Source organism: Zootoca vivipara, chromosome 6 (assembly GCF_963506605.1).
Source record: "Zootoca vivipara chromosome 6, rZooViv1.1, whole genome shotgun sequence".
NCBI classification, from domain to species: Eukaryota; Metazoa; Chordata; class Lepidosauria; order Squamata; family Lacertidae; genus Zootoca; species Zootoca vivipara.
Genome location: NC_083281.1, coordinates 18,535,608 through 18,548,315, shown reverse-complemented (window position 1 = coordinate 18,548,315; position 12,708 = coordinate 18,535,608). Strand labels below are relative to the sequence as shown.

General features: G+C 48.0%; 1 protein-coding gene across 1 annotated transcript in view; it reads left to right on the top strand.

Moving 5' to 3' along the window:
- SIRT2 (sirtuin 2) overlaps positions 1 to 10,155 on the top strand; it is a gene marked incomplete in the record, with an annotated part of 12,926 nt that extends 2,771 nt beyond the window's left edge. Inside the window, 13 exon segments of the mRNA XM_060275558.1 lie at positions 347 to 369; positions 371 to 389; positions 1,634 to 1,740; positions 1,845 to 1,901; positions 2,789 to 2,857; positions 3,398 to 3,527; positions 4,382 to 4,441; positions 4,657 to 4,712; positions 5,811 to 5,887; positions 5,986 to 6,037; positions 6,578 to 6,645; positions 7,072 to 7,138; positions 7,285 to 10,155. Coding sequence (XP_060131541.1) covers positions 347 to 369; positions 371 to 389; positions 1,634 to 1,740; positions 1,845 to 1,901; positions 2,789 to 2,857; positions 3,398 to 3,527; positions 4,382 to 4,441; positions 4,657 to 4,712; positions 5,811 to 5,887; positions 5,986 to 6,037; positions 6,578 to 6,645; positions 7,072 to 7,138; positions 7,285 to 7,428 — 929 coding nt within the window.
- Between the last annotated feature and the right edge of the window lie 2,553 nt (positions 10,156 to 12,708).

Below are 12,708 nucleotides of genomic sequence, written 5' to 3'. Positions count from 1 at the left end.
TCATTTCTAAAGAGACGAATAATTATTATATATTTCTTTATACCCCATCCTTTCCCTGACTCAAGGTGGCTTACAGATAAAATCAAAGAATTGTACAGTTGGAAGAGACCTGAAGGGCCATTTAATCCAACCCTCTGCAATGCAGGAATCTCAGCTAAAGAGCATCCACAACTGCCGCGTAAACCAGTTGAAACAAATGCTCAGTAAAGACCAAATGTAGTCTAACCACAGACCTATGGCACATGGAAGAGCCCACAGTGTTGCTACAGGGCTGGGGGTAGGTGTGAGACTGTTATCATCAAAACAATGGAGATTTAAAAAGTGCTTCCCTCTTTTTCTGTTGTAGGCAAGAAGGTAGTATGTATGGTGGGGAGCAGGAATCTCAACTGGTGAGTTTCACAAGGACTTTTTTGAGCATGCACTTTTATTATTTTTGGTTGTGTCAAAAGGAAGGAATAGAGCAGGCTGCGTTTCTGGCCAGCATGTAATGTGTGCATGTGTCAGAGGCCTCTCTAGTCATAACAGTGATATATAATCCCCACCTATGGGGGCGCTGACACTTCTTAAATAAAAATGTTCATCTGTCTTTCCAGAGATGAGGGTCAGCGTAGAATGAGTTGCCTCCTGCTGACTCTGTTGGTTCACTTGCAGCCTAGTACCTGCTATCCAAGGTCTTAAGCAAAGGTCTTTTCCTGTTCTGCCACCAGAGATTTGTTTTATAAACTAAGAGACGTGATTGGACCTGAAAGATTCTGCATGTATATCATGTGTTCTGCCACTGAGCCATGACTCCTCCCAGGATAAAGTAGCTAAAGGCTGCACACCTACCATGTGTATATTTTAAAACTCTGTAGTATTGAGGGTGGCTACAGCTATTTGTCTGATGTCAAGGAATCATTACCCAGTATTGATAACCAAGTCTATTAAATTGGATCAGCACTTGATACAGATATCCCTCGCCTGAAATATTGTTTGTGACCACTCTGGCCTCTTTTTAAGCTGCCTGCTTAAAAAGTCTTCCAGGCAGTTTCCTGATCTTCCCCGCCAATGTGCACCTACCAGGGAAGAATCAGGTGTATTCAAGGGCAATGCTGAAACTCAACAGGTCTGTTGATTGTCCCCTGTGAGATGTGCACACATTGAAACCTCTCTCAGAACCCTCTGTAACATGAGGAGTTTTCTTGACAGACAAGTCAATGTAGAAAGTGTCCTTCATGGTGATTTTTTCAAAATAACTGGCTTATGTCATACTCTATGATTAAGCTGGACTGATCCAGCAGGGCTCCTGTGTTATCTGTTTGAATCATATAATCATAGGGTTGGAAGGGACCCCCTGCAGTGCAAGAAATCTTCTGCCCAATGTGAGGCTCAAACCCACGGCCCCAAGATTAAGGGTCTCATACTCTAACAACTGAGCTATCCATAGTTTCTTCTTCCGTTCTTCTGTGGAGTGAACTGGGGTTGGAACCAATAAAGCAGCAAACCCACTTCCCAGCTTAACTAATGCTGGTGTCAATACATGTGCACATTGGATGAATCTTAACCAGGGGCCGGGGGGGGGGGGTAGGGTAGGGCAAGTCTCTGGTAGGATTTTTCAGCTACTGAACTAACGAAGTGACCTTGTGCCTCTCAGCTGCAGGGATCCCTGATTTCCGCTCACCAGGCACGGGGCTCTATGCCAACTTGCAGCAGTACAACCTACCATACCCTGAAGCCATCTTTGAGATCAGCTATTTCAAGGTACCACACTTAGTCATCTGCCTGCAAGCTGGCATCTGCTGAAAACACCATGTTTTATTGTTTTCTCTTTGCACAACTGATTGTATTTCTCTGCCTTGATTTAGCAACACCCTGAGCCATTCTTTGCTTTGGCCCGAGAACTGTACCCAGGGCAATTCAAGGTAAGCTTTCTTTTGCATTGTCCCTAATTTGGAGTTAAAACATGGCTCAGGGAGAGGGGATTGGATATCAGATGTTTTGGGAGGGTTTGGGATGTGAGGATTCCCAGGTTCTGTCCCCAGATTTCAGCCATGACTAACTTCTAACTTGTTTGTGGATTTTCTTTTCTGATGTTTCAAAGTCTCTTGGGATCTTTGATTTTTTTCAGCAATTCCCTTTTAACTGCATTCACTTCTTTTGGACTTGGTGCCATGGATTTAAAGAAGGGAAAACTAGATGTCTCCTCATTTTCAGCACAGCATATGTAGGAGGCAGCTTTGTTTCAAAGCCATGTAAACCTGTTTGCAGCTCTGGTTTGTGGAGCAAGATGGGAGCTGGATTTCTCCAGGGTTTTCTTCCCAGTTCAAATGAGTTGAGGGGATGTGGATCTTGAATCCAGAAGAGGGCTCCTGTTGGTGGGAAGAGGCCTGGAATTCTGGGTCTCTGTTGCCACTCTCTGATTAATCCTCGTCCCCTGTTTTGCAGTACAGTACTAGCTCTTGGTTTGGGGAGTAGAAGACCCCTCTCTCTGAGCCTCCACACCCCTGCCTCTATAAGGCACTGCTGCCCATTTGCCCATAACCACTGGTCCTCATAGGGATAGCACAGGGGAAGTGAAGAATTCTGCCCCATTTGCTTTCTCTTGTTGCCTGCATGCAAATAGGCAGCAACAGGAAAGAGCAGGAGCAGCAGTCCAGGAAGCTCCAGAGAGTAGCAGTGTGGCCCTTGCAGGAGTGCCCAGCAATGCCTACCCTGTTGGCAGCCCTGTTCCTTGAGTTCCAGTAAACCACCACCTACCATATCTGTTTCCAAGAATAGTTGCTTAGCCTGGGGCTCTGCTCTTTTTCAGCCCACGGTCTGCCACTACTTCTTGCGCCTCCTGAAGGAGAAAGGGATGCTGTTGCGCTGCTACACACAGGTGGGTAAAACCAACCTCATGGATCACAAAAGAGGGCAAGTAAATCTTTCAGCCTAGAGGACTTAGGGTTTTTTTAATTTTAAAGTGTTGGAAACATCTGGTGAGCCTGGTGGTATTGCTCTGCAGTGCAACCCTGCTTCCAGAAGTCACTCTAGATGGATATGAGGGAAGACTGGAGGTCAGCACACCCAAACTCAGTGGAAGCAGAGCTGACCACCAGCCCTGTAGCCATTCCTGGTTCTTTCTTCATTGCATGGCATACAAATAGTAAAAATGCTTCAGTAGGAAGGATATGTTGCCCCAGTGTCAGAACCACCTGCCTCAGTCAGTAGTTTGACCTCTGTTCCCATGGGCATGGGCATTGCAGTTCTTTGCCCTATTACAGAGCAGGAGCCTTTGACACATGAGGAGCATCTCTTAGAATTGTGCTCCTTGTTGCTTGTTGCCCTTAGTCAGCTTTAGCTCTTATGTGGGCAGCCATTTGGGCTTAGAGAATTTCTCCCACTCACTTGTCCTGGACACTTTCTCTGTCTTTCTCAGAACATAGACACCTTGGAGCGGGTGGCTGGCCTGGGTCAGGATGACCTCGTGGAAGCTCACGGCACCTTCTTCACTTCCCACTGCATCAATTCCGGTTGCAAAAAGGCATACACCCTGGAGTGGATGAAAGGTGATGCTCCATAGTGTGTCTTTGTTGCAGGGGGTGGGGGGGGGGGAGGGCAATCACGGGGTCCCTAAAGGGGTATACAATAGAAAGGGAACGTCCTTTGGGAAAATCCTGCTGAATCTCTTGGATGTGTCTTTGATAACCTTTTTGTAGAGAGGAAGCAATGTGTGATAGGTTGCCACTTCTTGGTGGTGAGATAACCGTGGTTTCCATACTGTGTGAATGCTGCTCCTGAAGGAGCCACTGCTGCCTGTGATTTCAGCATGTGTCGGGGCTTGTGTGTGGCTACTCTTGAGAAAAGTCGCCAAAGTCCATCCTGTCTTTAACAGGTTTATTGTGCATTGTATTTACAGTGCTGAAATGCCAAGAAACATGAACCTTCTAGTCACTTGCAGAATCCGGGAGTGGACGTTTCCTGTTACGTGACCAGCATAAGAGCTTGGGCACCCCGAAACGCCGCCTCCCCTCCTTACGCTTAGTACCACGCCTTAACTGGGGTGACGGAAGTGGCTGCCCCGTCTCCTCGGACCGTTGGCCTGGTCGGTGCCAGGGCTCTGCAGCATCGCTGAGCCCTCTCTCCTCCATCCCCTGACTTCTTCCTCCCCCTCCCCTGACCGGCTGCTGCTGCTATCACTGCTCTCACTGGGCGATGTGCTGGTCAGCAGGAGAGGCGGAGGCTCCCTGTACAGAGGGCCCCTGACAGTGTGCCAACTCGGTCACCCAAGGTATAAAAGAGTAGCTTCTTGTTTGCTCAGTATGGAGGCAAGTGTGGGTGTGTCAGAAAATGGGCTTACTGCCCGTGGGCTGCGTTTAGTTACATTTTCTAGCATTCCAGACCTCTGTCTGTTTCCTTTCAGAAAAGATCTTCTCATCTCTCATTCCAAAGTGTGAGAAATGTCAAAGTGTTGTGAAGCCAGGTGAGCTTATCTTCTGAAATGTCCCACCCCCAAGTCACCTCCCCCCAGCACATCTCAAAATCCTTTGTCGTAGATTTGATTCAAACACAAGGGCAGAGGGGTTAGAAATTTGCTTTGCAGCTGTTTTTTGTTTCTAATGAAAACTGAGATTATCAAGGAGCCGCAGTCTATTCTCTCACAGAATCTCTCCTGACTTTCCCCCCTTCTGTACTCAGATATCGTGTTCTTTGGGGAGAACTTGCCCTCTCGTTTCTTCTCTCTGATGCAGTCAGTAAGTGTCCTGGTTGCTTTTTCCTCAGAGTCAGGATTCCTGTACCCCCATATTCACAGATCTGCAAAGCCCCATGACCTCTGGATCCTTAAGTTAACTGCTGAAATTTGCACAAATGCACTAGATATTGAATCTTTGGTAAATTTTGTGGCTTTTTAAATGTATTTTTGATTGGGTTATGTAAGCCTTCCAGGGTTTATGTAAAGAGAGAACATGCTGATTTTTTAAAAAAGAAGTGTTGACCAGAAATGGGAGCACAGTGCACCTTGTGAATGTGCAGAGTAGCTTCAGAACTGCACCCTTCCATAATTCACATGGGGGAGGCCTGCAGCAGAGAGCTGTGCACAGAGGAGTGAAAGGAGAGTCAGTGATCTCAGTGGTTTGAGTCCCCTTAGTGACTACCCCGGGAACCGTTGTCCTTGCTCTCAGCTGGATCTCAGTGATGCTGTCACAGAGCCAAATCTGTAGGCTGTGTAATGCTATGATAGGCCTACTATATCGTTCTAGATGGCTGGGATTAGTAAAGCATTTATCAAGGGGTAGGGAAAATGGAAACGGCAGATTGGGCTATAAATAGGTACAAAAGAGAAGTATTTGTGGAGGGGGTTAAGGAAAACCCTGCACCAAAGATGCTTGTGGGGAATTAATGCATTCAGAGCAGCCCTGTAAATAGATTATAACTGACTCTTACATTGTTCACTGTGGGCTTGTTAGCTCAGCACACTTCAATTTGTGGCCAGAAATCACTCTGCGTGCAGCACGCCAGCATTTAATGCTCATGCATTCCAGGAGTCAGTGGTTTTCTTCTCTGCTGAAGAGCTGCAATTGCCTCCACCCTCATGGGCTTTGAACCACAGAGTTCTCCCGTGAACTATAATGAATGTAACTATGTTCGAATCGTGAGGCTTGTTTAGCCCAGAGAGTAGATGATAACTGGGTTCAGGGCAATGCACCCAAAGGGTGCAAATAGCCTCCTTGTGGTTTTGGAGAGGGGAGGGGAGGTATTGAAACATGGCTAGAGAGCCTGCGGTGGTATTTCTGTGGTGCTCACAATCCTTCACAGCAGCCCACGCCCCTCTCCTTCCCTCCTGCTTGCAGGATTTTCGTAACGTGGACTTGCTTATTATCATGGGCACCTCCCTGCAGGTCCAGCCCTTTGCCTCTCTCGTCAGCAGGTAGGTGAACTTCTGCCATGTAGGCACTGTGGCTGAGGGATGACTATTGCTTGCTGAAGCAACACTACCATAGCCATTTTTTCCTTTCTCCTTTCAAGAGTACCCACAAACACACCGCGGCTCCTGATCAATAAGGAGAAGACTGGAGAGGTAAGATCAGGTGTGGTACAGACTATGGCCCTCTGCAATTTGGTATTCTGGGTTGAAAAGCTTCTCAGGTACCAGAAGTAATTGGCTTTGTGACTGTAATTGGAGCAGGGAGAACATTTTCCTGACACCAACTTCTACTCTGCTCTCATTAGGAACAGTGGGACACGCAAGCAAGGTTTAGAGGCTGTGGTTTTAATGAAATCAACTCTCTGTGCTTTATTTGGGACAGCACTGAACCTCATCAAGTCCAGTTTCCAGTAACAGTTATTTTCATAGTTGAGTTCTAATGGGGACCTTGTTTCCAGTTGGACAAAAACTTGCCCACAATATCAACAACAACAGAGTCTCTTGAGCAAGTGATATGTAGGGGCAGAATTGAAGCCTTCTATGAAGATAGTTGACCTTAAGACTTAATCAATGTGATGATACTGATGAGGACAGTGAAAAATCCATGAAACAGTCATTCCCTCTCCCTCCCAATGATAGGTGCCATCTTGGAGCCATTGAGAGACTCTTTTTATGCTTTCTGTCTCTTTGCAGAGTGATCCTTTCATGTCCCTGATGGGCTACGGCAGTGGAATGGACTTTGATTCAGAGAAGGCATACAGGCACGTGACCTTTGGGACTGGGCTGGGAACATAAGCCGAGCCGCTGATGCTATCACTGGATGGTGGGGCCCAGGGAGTTTAATGGTGTGGTGCTCAGAACAGAGCAATTAGTAAAGTGGAGGCTCTTGGGCAAGAGGACATGGAGTTTATCCAGGTGTTTGGGTTGTACCTCTCTTGAATCTGCACTGTTAACACTTTGTGAGTGAGTACAGTAGCCTAGAGGCACAGATGCTGCGCTCACTTGGTGGCTTTAGGAAAGCCACTCTCTTTTTGACTCCTTCCATCTGTAATTTTGGGATGATAACACTGGCCTTGCAAGGAACCCTGCGAGAATGTATGTGAATTGGTTTGAGTGTTTAGAGAGCACTGTATGTTTTTCACTGAAGCATAATTCTTTTGTGGGGGGCCTCCCACCTTCTCTTGTAGGGATGTTGCCTGGCTTGGAGACTGTGACGAGGGCTGCCTGGCTTTGGCCGAGCTGCTGGGATGGAAGGTACCTATCCTGTTAAGGGACCACTGGGGTGCAGCCCAGATCAAACATAAACAGGTTGCCTTTGGGTTTTGTCTCATATCCTTCCTAGACTTGCAGCAGCTCCATTCCACCTTGCCACTCAGTGAGATTGACTTCTTTTCTTTCAGACGGAGCTGGAGGAACTGGTGAAAAAGGAGCACGCTGCCATAGATGCCAAGTCGGGCGGGGCAAGTGCCTTCCACCCTCTAACCAAGGAGCAGAAGGAAAAGCCATCCCCAAAGAAAGAAAAGCCCCCTGGCAGCAAAGAGTGAAGAGGTTTGACAGGACAGGAGGGACGCTTGCTGTGGAGGAATTAAAAATCAACATGGCCACAGGCTGAGTGATCCTTGTGGCTTGCTGACTTGCCTAACTTGACTTCTTTAAGGGATGTGGAAGCCCGGGATCAACAGAAATATTCTTCTTGGGAGATAATGAAGTGGGGAATCCAAGCTGGGTTGTGGAATGGAAGTGAGGAGATGCCCAGGTAGTAACACACAAAGTCTTTCTGCTGACTTTGGGGGTGTTTGATTGAAGCCCTAAATTGCTGAAATCATGAGTGAGAAGGTGGATTCTTGGATTAGCAATATTCATATTTCTTTGGGGTTGAGTTCCATTCATTTATGCTTCTGTTTCATTTGTTAACTTCCATTAACCCGTGCTATGTCTGAAGGCTAATGGAGAGAGTGATGAACCAAACCAGCCTTGGTCTTAACTCTGCCCTCTTGCTCTTTTTCCTGGAGAACAGATTCATTCTTTGGCACCAGCATGGCCAAGAAAGGCAGTTGGGGAGAGTGGTTGTCCGAGGGGATTATCTGATAACCCTCTTGACCTTTGGAAGGTTGCAATTTTGCAAGAGTACTTTTAAGCTTTTGCCTTGATTGTTTTGCATTAAGCTATTATAAGTGGCAATTAAATACAAGCACCTTGATCTAAGGACAGGATATTGTGTCTCTTTGCTCTGCTCCTTCAAGCACTTCCTCACATGCAGGGCCTTTTCTGGTTGGGTTGTTGGATTGTGTGTGTCTTGGGTTGCTTTTTATTATATAACCTTTCCAAAAGAAAATTGGAGTAGGTCTCAGCAGATTAAAAAACAAATATTAAATTACTCATTTAAAATTGGATTAAAATAAGATAATGTCTGAGTGATGTTAAAAAAACCACCATAGCCCTTTACAGGAACCCAGAAGCCAGCCCATAATTTCTAAAAGATGCTTGAGTTTCCAGTACTCCTTATGGAGAAAATTCCCTTTTCCTGCTGTACAGCCTTGGCACAGATGGTAACAAAGGTGCGTATTGGCATAGACCCCATTATCGCTGTTTATTTGTACGCCACCTTAGAATCATAGATCAGATTAGTCTGACATGACTTTATTTTTCAGAAACCTTTCCATAGCAGACCATACTCCAGGTGACTCACCACACCAGAAGGTTTACATAATTTGCTTAGTTACAGGGCATAACAAAATTTAGATACAGTAGTCATAAACAATAAGCTAATGAAAACATCTTGTGTTAGTAAATATACAGTAGTATTACAGTGGCAGTTCTTAATAAGGTCCAGCAATAAAAATTCAAGAACATAATCCAGATAACGGCAAAAATGATGCATCTCGAAAACAAAATATTGGTCCCAGCAGTAACCCCTGAACAAGGCTCCACCCTGACAGTCTCTAGGCATCATGAGCAGCAACAGCCTTTGTGGCTGGAGTCGGTCAGGGCCTCTGCCCTCCCAGGTTAGGTGGAAGTAGGCCGGGCAAGGCAGGGAGCAGGGTTTGCAATGAGGTGATGAATGAGCCAGAGGCTATTTCTATTGTCAGATACCTTGTGCTATGCTGCAACTTCAAAAATCCTTTCTGGGTGGATATGTATCCTTGATTAAATAGCTCCCTCTACAGTGAAGGTGGCAGCATCCTTGCAGTGTTGAGGATCCTTGTGAGAACCTCCTTGAAAGACATCTGTGATTTATTTGCAAGAAGATCCAAGTGGGCTTACATTTGAAATCCTAAATTGAGCAACAAAGACAGTAACATATCAGAGTACGACCACCCAACGAAACCATTAAAACGAGAGTCTGCACAAAGCAACACAATGGGGGGTGGAGTGTTTAGAAACATTCAGTATAGGCGACACTGCCACAATAAAAGGAGCTTGGGAACAACTGTTTGTGGCTCATGGGAGCCCCTCTGGGGGGAGACTTGCGGAGTCCAGGTGCTTCAACGCTGAAAGGATCCAGTCCTGTGTATCCAATCAACTACGGTACCTGCAAAGGTGGTGGAAAACTGAGCAGGGCATCTGACGTTGACGGCAGGTGGGCTGGCAGGTTCAGGTGAGAGGGGGCAGCCCTTCAGCTACTCTGCTTCCGAAACATTTAAGGACTCGATTTATAACTTCCGATGCCTTGTTCTTAGCATTGTAGTCCCTGGTTTTTTCTGATCTCTCATGGGAATCCACTCATTCACAAATCCTACAGTGATGTCTAGGCTGGCTTGGTCATACCTACAGAATGGAAGTTGCCAGGATTCCCTAAGGAGGTGCTCTGTGGGGAGCTGGCTTCCAGGAACCAGGCCCATCAACAGAACAACTGTGCATTACAAAGATGTCTGCCAACATGACATGAAGGCTGGCAACATCAACCCCGCCATGTGGGAATCTCTTGCAGACAACCGCAGTGCCTGGAGACAGACAGGTCGTGCATCCATAGCAGTGACCAGAGGATGAATGACTGCTGGGAGAGAGCGCAAAATGAAGAAATGCCATGATACTTAGGCAGCAGCACAACCGGACGCCTTCATCTGCCCCAGCTGCGATAAAACATGTCTCTCCTGCATCAGTCTCTACAGCCACAGCAGGCGCTGTAACTCCAGCAGTTTGACTTCACCCCCGAAGGTGCACTCTTTCTTTGTCTCACAAGCCAAACGGATGACAACCAGAAGCTAAGCACCCCAAGGTTGCTTGTCCCTTGCTCTGTTCTCTCCTGCCAGAGGTTTTCATGCAGCATTACATGCTGCTTTGGGTGGTTGTGTGGGTGGGGGAACAAATGGAAGGTATCTTTCTCAGATGTGCTTGTAGAAAAGCTGGGAACCAGGCTCTGCCCAGCAGATACCTGTATGTGTTTCAGTGCTATTAAACCTGCTTCCTTGTATAGCTTTAGTTTTAACAACTGACTTCTGGTGCAAAATTTGATGGGAGTGGTATTCAGTGATGTGACAGAGGCTGTGTGAAAACCAGCTTTGACGCCCTACTCCCAACTCCCACCTTGCTACCCCTCCATTATTCCTGTGCTTAGGAAAGGTGAAAAATGTAACAGAAGAACAGCCAAGGCCATTTGGGGTTTTCCACTGCAAGCATATCTTTGCCTCATTTTAGAACCAAGCACCTTACTGTTCTTTGCATTCAGGACCTCTTAATCCCTGTAAGAAGCGCTTGTGGTATTGTGTTGGGCCAAAGAACAAGAGCAGGAAGTGACTTGCATGCTCAAGGGCTGGCATCTCTTGGGTGGCAACGTACACAAAACATCATGCCTCTGAATACTAGGTGCAGGGAGCCACAGATGGGCAGAACACTGCTGTGCTCATGTCCAGCTTGCAGGCTTCTCCTAGGCATCTGGTCGGCTGCTATGAGAACAGGATGCTGCCCTAAACGGGTCCCCTTTGGCCTGATCCAGCAGACTCTTCTGAAGTTATTTAAACGGGCATTCAGCTGCCTTGAAGCAGACCAAAGTGCCACGAAGTAGGCAGATCTGTGTGGGACCCCAGGAGACTAGATCTGGAGGTATAGATAGGTATGTTTTGGAATGGTGTGGGGTTGGGGAAATAGAAATCTGGTTGGAAGCTGTTGGGTCTGGACACTTGAGAAGCAAGAGCGACTTTCCGGAAATGTTGCAGAGAGAATTTTGAGCAAATGTTTATGCAACAGAAAGCGAAGTAGGTAAACTGCAAAGGTGGTGGAATTTCTACCTGTGCTTTGGTTTCCTTTCCACCCCCTCCTCCTCCCCCGTTCCCAGGTGTTTTCTGTTCCGCTTGCTGATCTTAATCACCATGTGCCCTCCATCCTTCCTCTTCGCATGACAAGAACAAGATGCCTCTCCCCAACCCCTGAAAAAGGCTAAGAAGCCGCTATTTTGTTTTATAAGCATTTAGCACTTTCAGATATAAGCAGCTTCCCAAAGCAGTTTATAGAAAAATTTAAACGGAGAACCATTAATTAGGGAACATTAGGAAGCTTCCTTGTACAGAGTCCACCTGGCTTCCTACTGAGCTACGACGCTTCCCCAATCGCACTTTTATGTCATAGAACAGAAGCCCGCAATTAAAATAAATACAAATCGGTCCATTTTGAAAGTTGGGTGAAACTTTATTCGGACGTGCCCTTTGTGGACTTGGATCTTTTAGGTTTAATGTGGAAGGCATGGGGGCGTTGCTCCTGGCAGTTCACGACTCACTTCCATAAAGCGGTGTGCTCAACACACCAGCCTGGTAGACAAGGGCGTACCCACCACGGGGCAAGTTAGGGCAGCTGCCCTACTCTAGAAGCCAGCTGCCCCCCCCCCAAGCTAAAAAGAAAGAAGAAATCTCAATGCAAAAAGCGGGGCGCGCGGCCCCAGCCAGAAAGAAACAGACCAGCCCTCCCCCCTTTCCCCTTTCCATAACCCATCACACTTTCTCCTCTCCCCCTCCCACTATCGAGCTGCAAAAGCGGTGGGGTGTAAACGTAAGAGACTATGCAGAGCAGCTGCAGGGGCAGCTCAGCCAGGGACAGTGGCTGCGGAGCCAGCCCAGGAGGCACAGTGGGGAGCCGGGTGGGAAGCAGAGGAAGAGGAGGCTGAGCCGTCTGCGCTCGGGGCAGAAACAGCGCACCCGGGGGATGGGGCGAGCTGCCCAGAGGGGCGACCAGTGCTGTGGGCAGGGGGGCAGGAGGGGGCAATTGCCCCCCCTAGAAGCAAAAGGCTAAGGGGCGCAGCGTGGCAACCCCAGGCTCCGGCTCCCAGCGCAAAGCTCCAGAGGCGCGAGGGGAGCGTAAGCGGAGGAGCGCTAAGCGGGAGCGGGGAGTGTAAGTGGAGGAGGCAGCCCCAGGCTTGCGTTCCCCGTGCGCCTCTGGAGCTTCGCGCCGGGAACAAGAGCCTGGGGCTGCCTCCTCAGAAGAGCTGGGAGGACGCAAGCCACGTAGCCCCGCCCACATTCCCACTGTGGCCCCTCCCCTCCCGCCCCTTGCCCCCGCCCCTTGCCCCCCCTAATTTTGATCCTGGGTACGCCCCTGCTGGTAGACCTTCATCTCTGGATCAGATGTTAGCATCACATTCTTCCATACCCTTTGTGAGAGGTGAGCCACGGCCATAGCTGCCTTACCAGTACGTTTGTCCAGCGCAGGATTGATGGGGAGGTTGCTGGTTATGGTGGAACCCAGGCAGACAAAGTCATCTCAAGTGTGTGATCACCAGTGCTGATGTTTGGAGCGTGGTGACGCCCTGACCCAGGATGTTGGTCTTCGTCAGGTGATGGTAAGGCTGAACTCGCCGCAGGCAAAATGGTTGATGAGCCTCTGTAGAGCTTCCT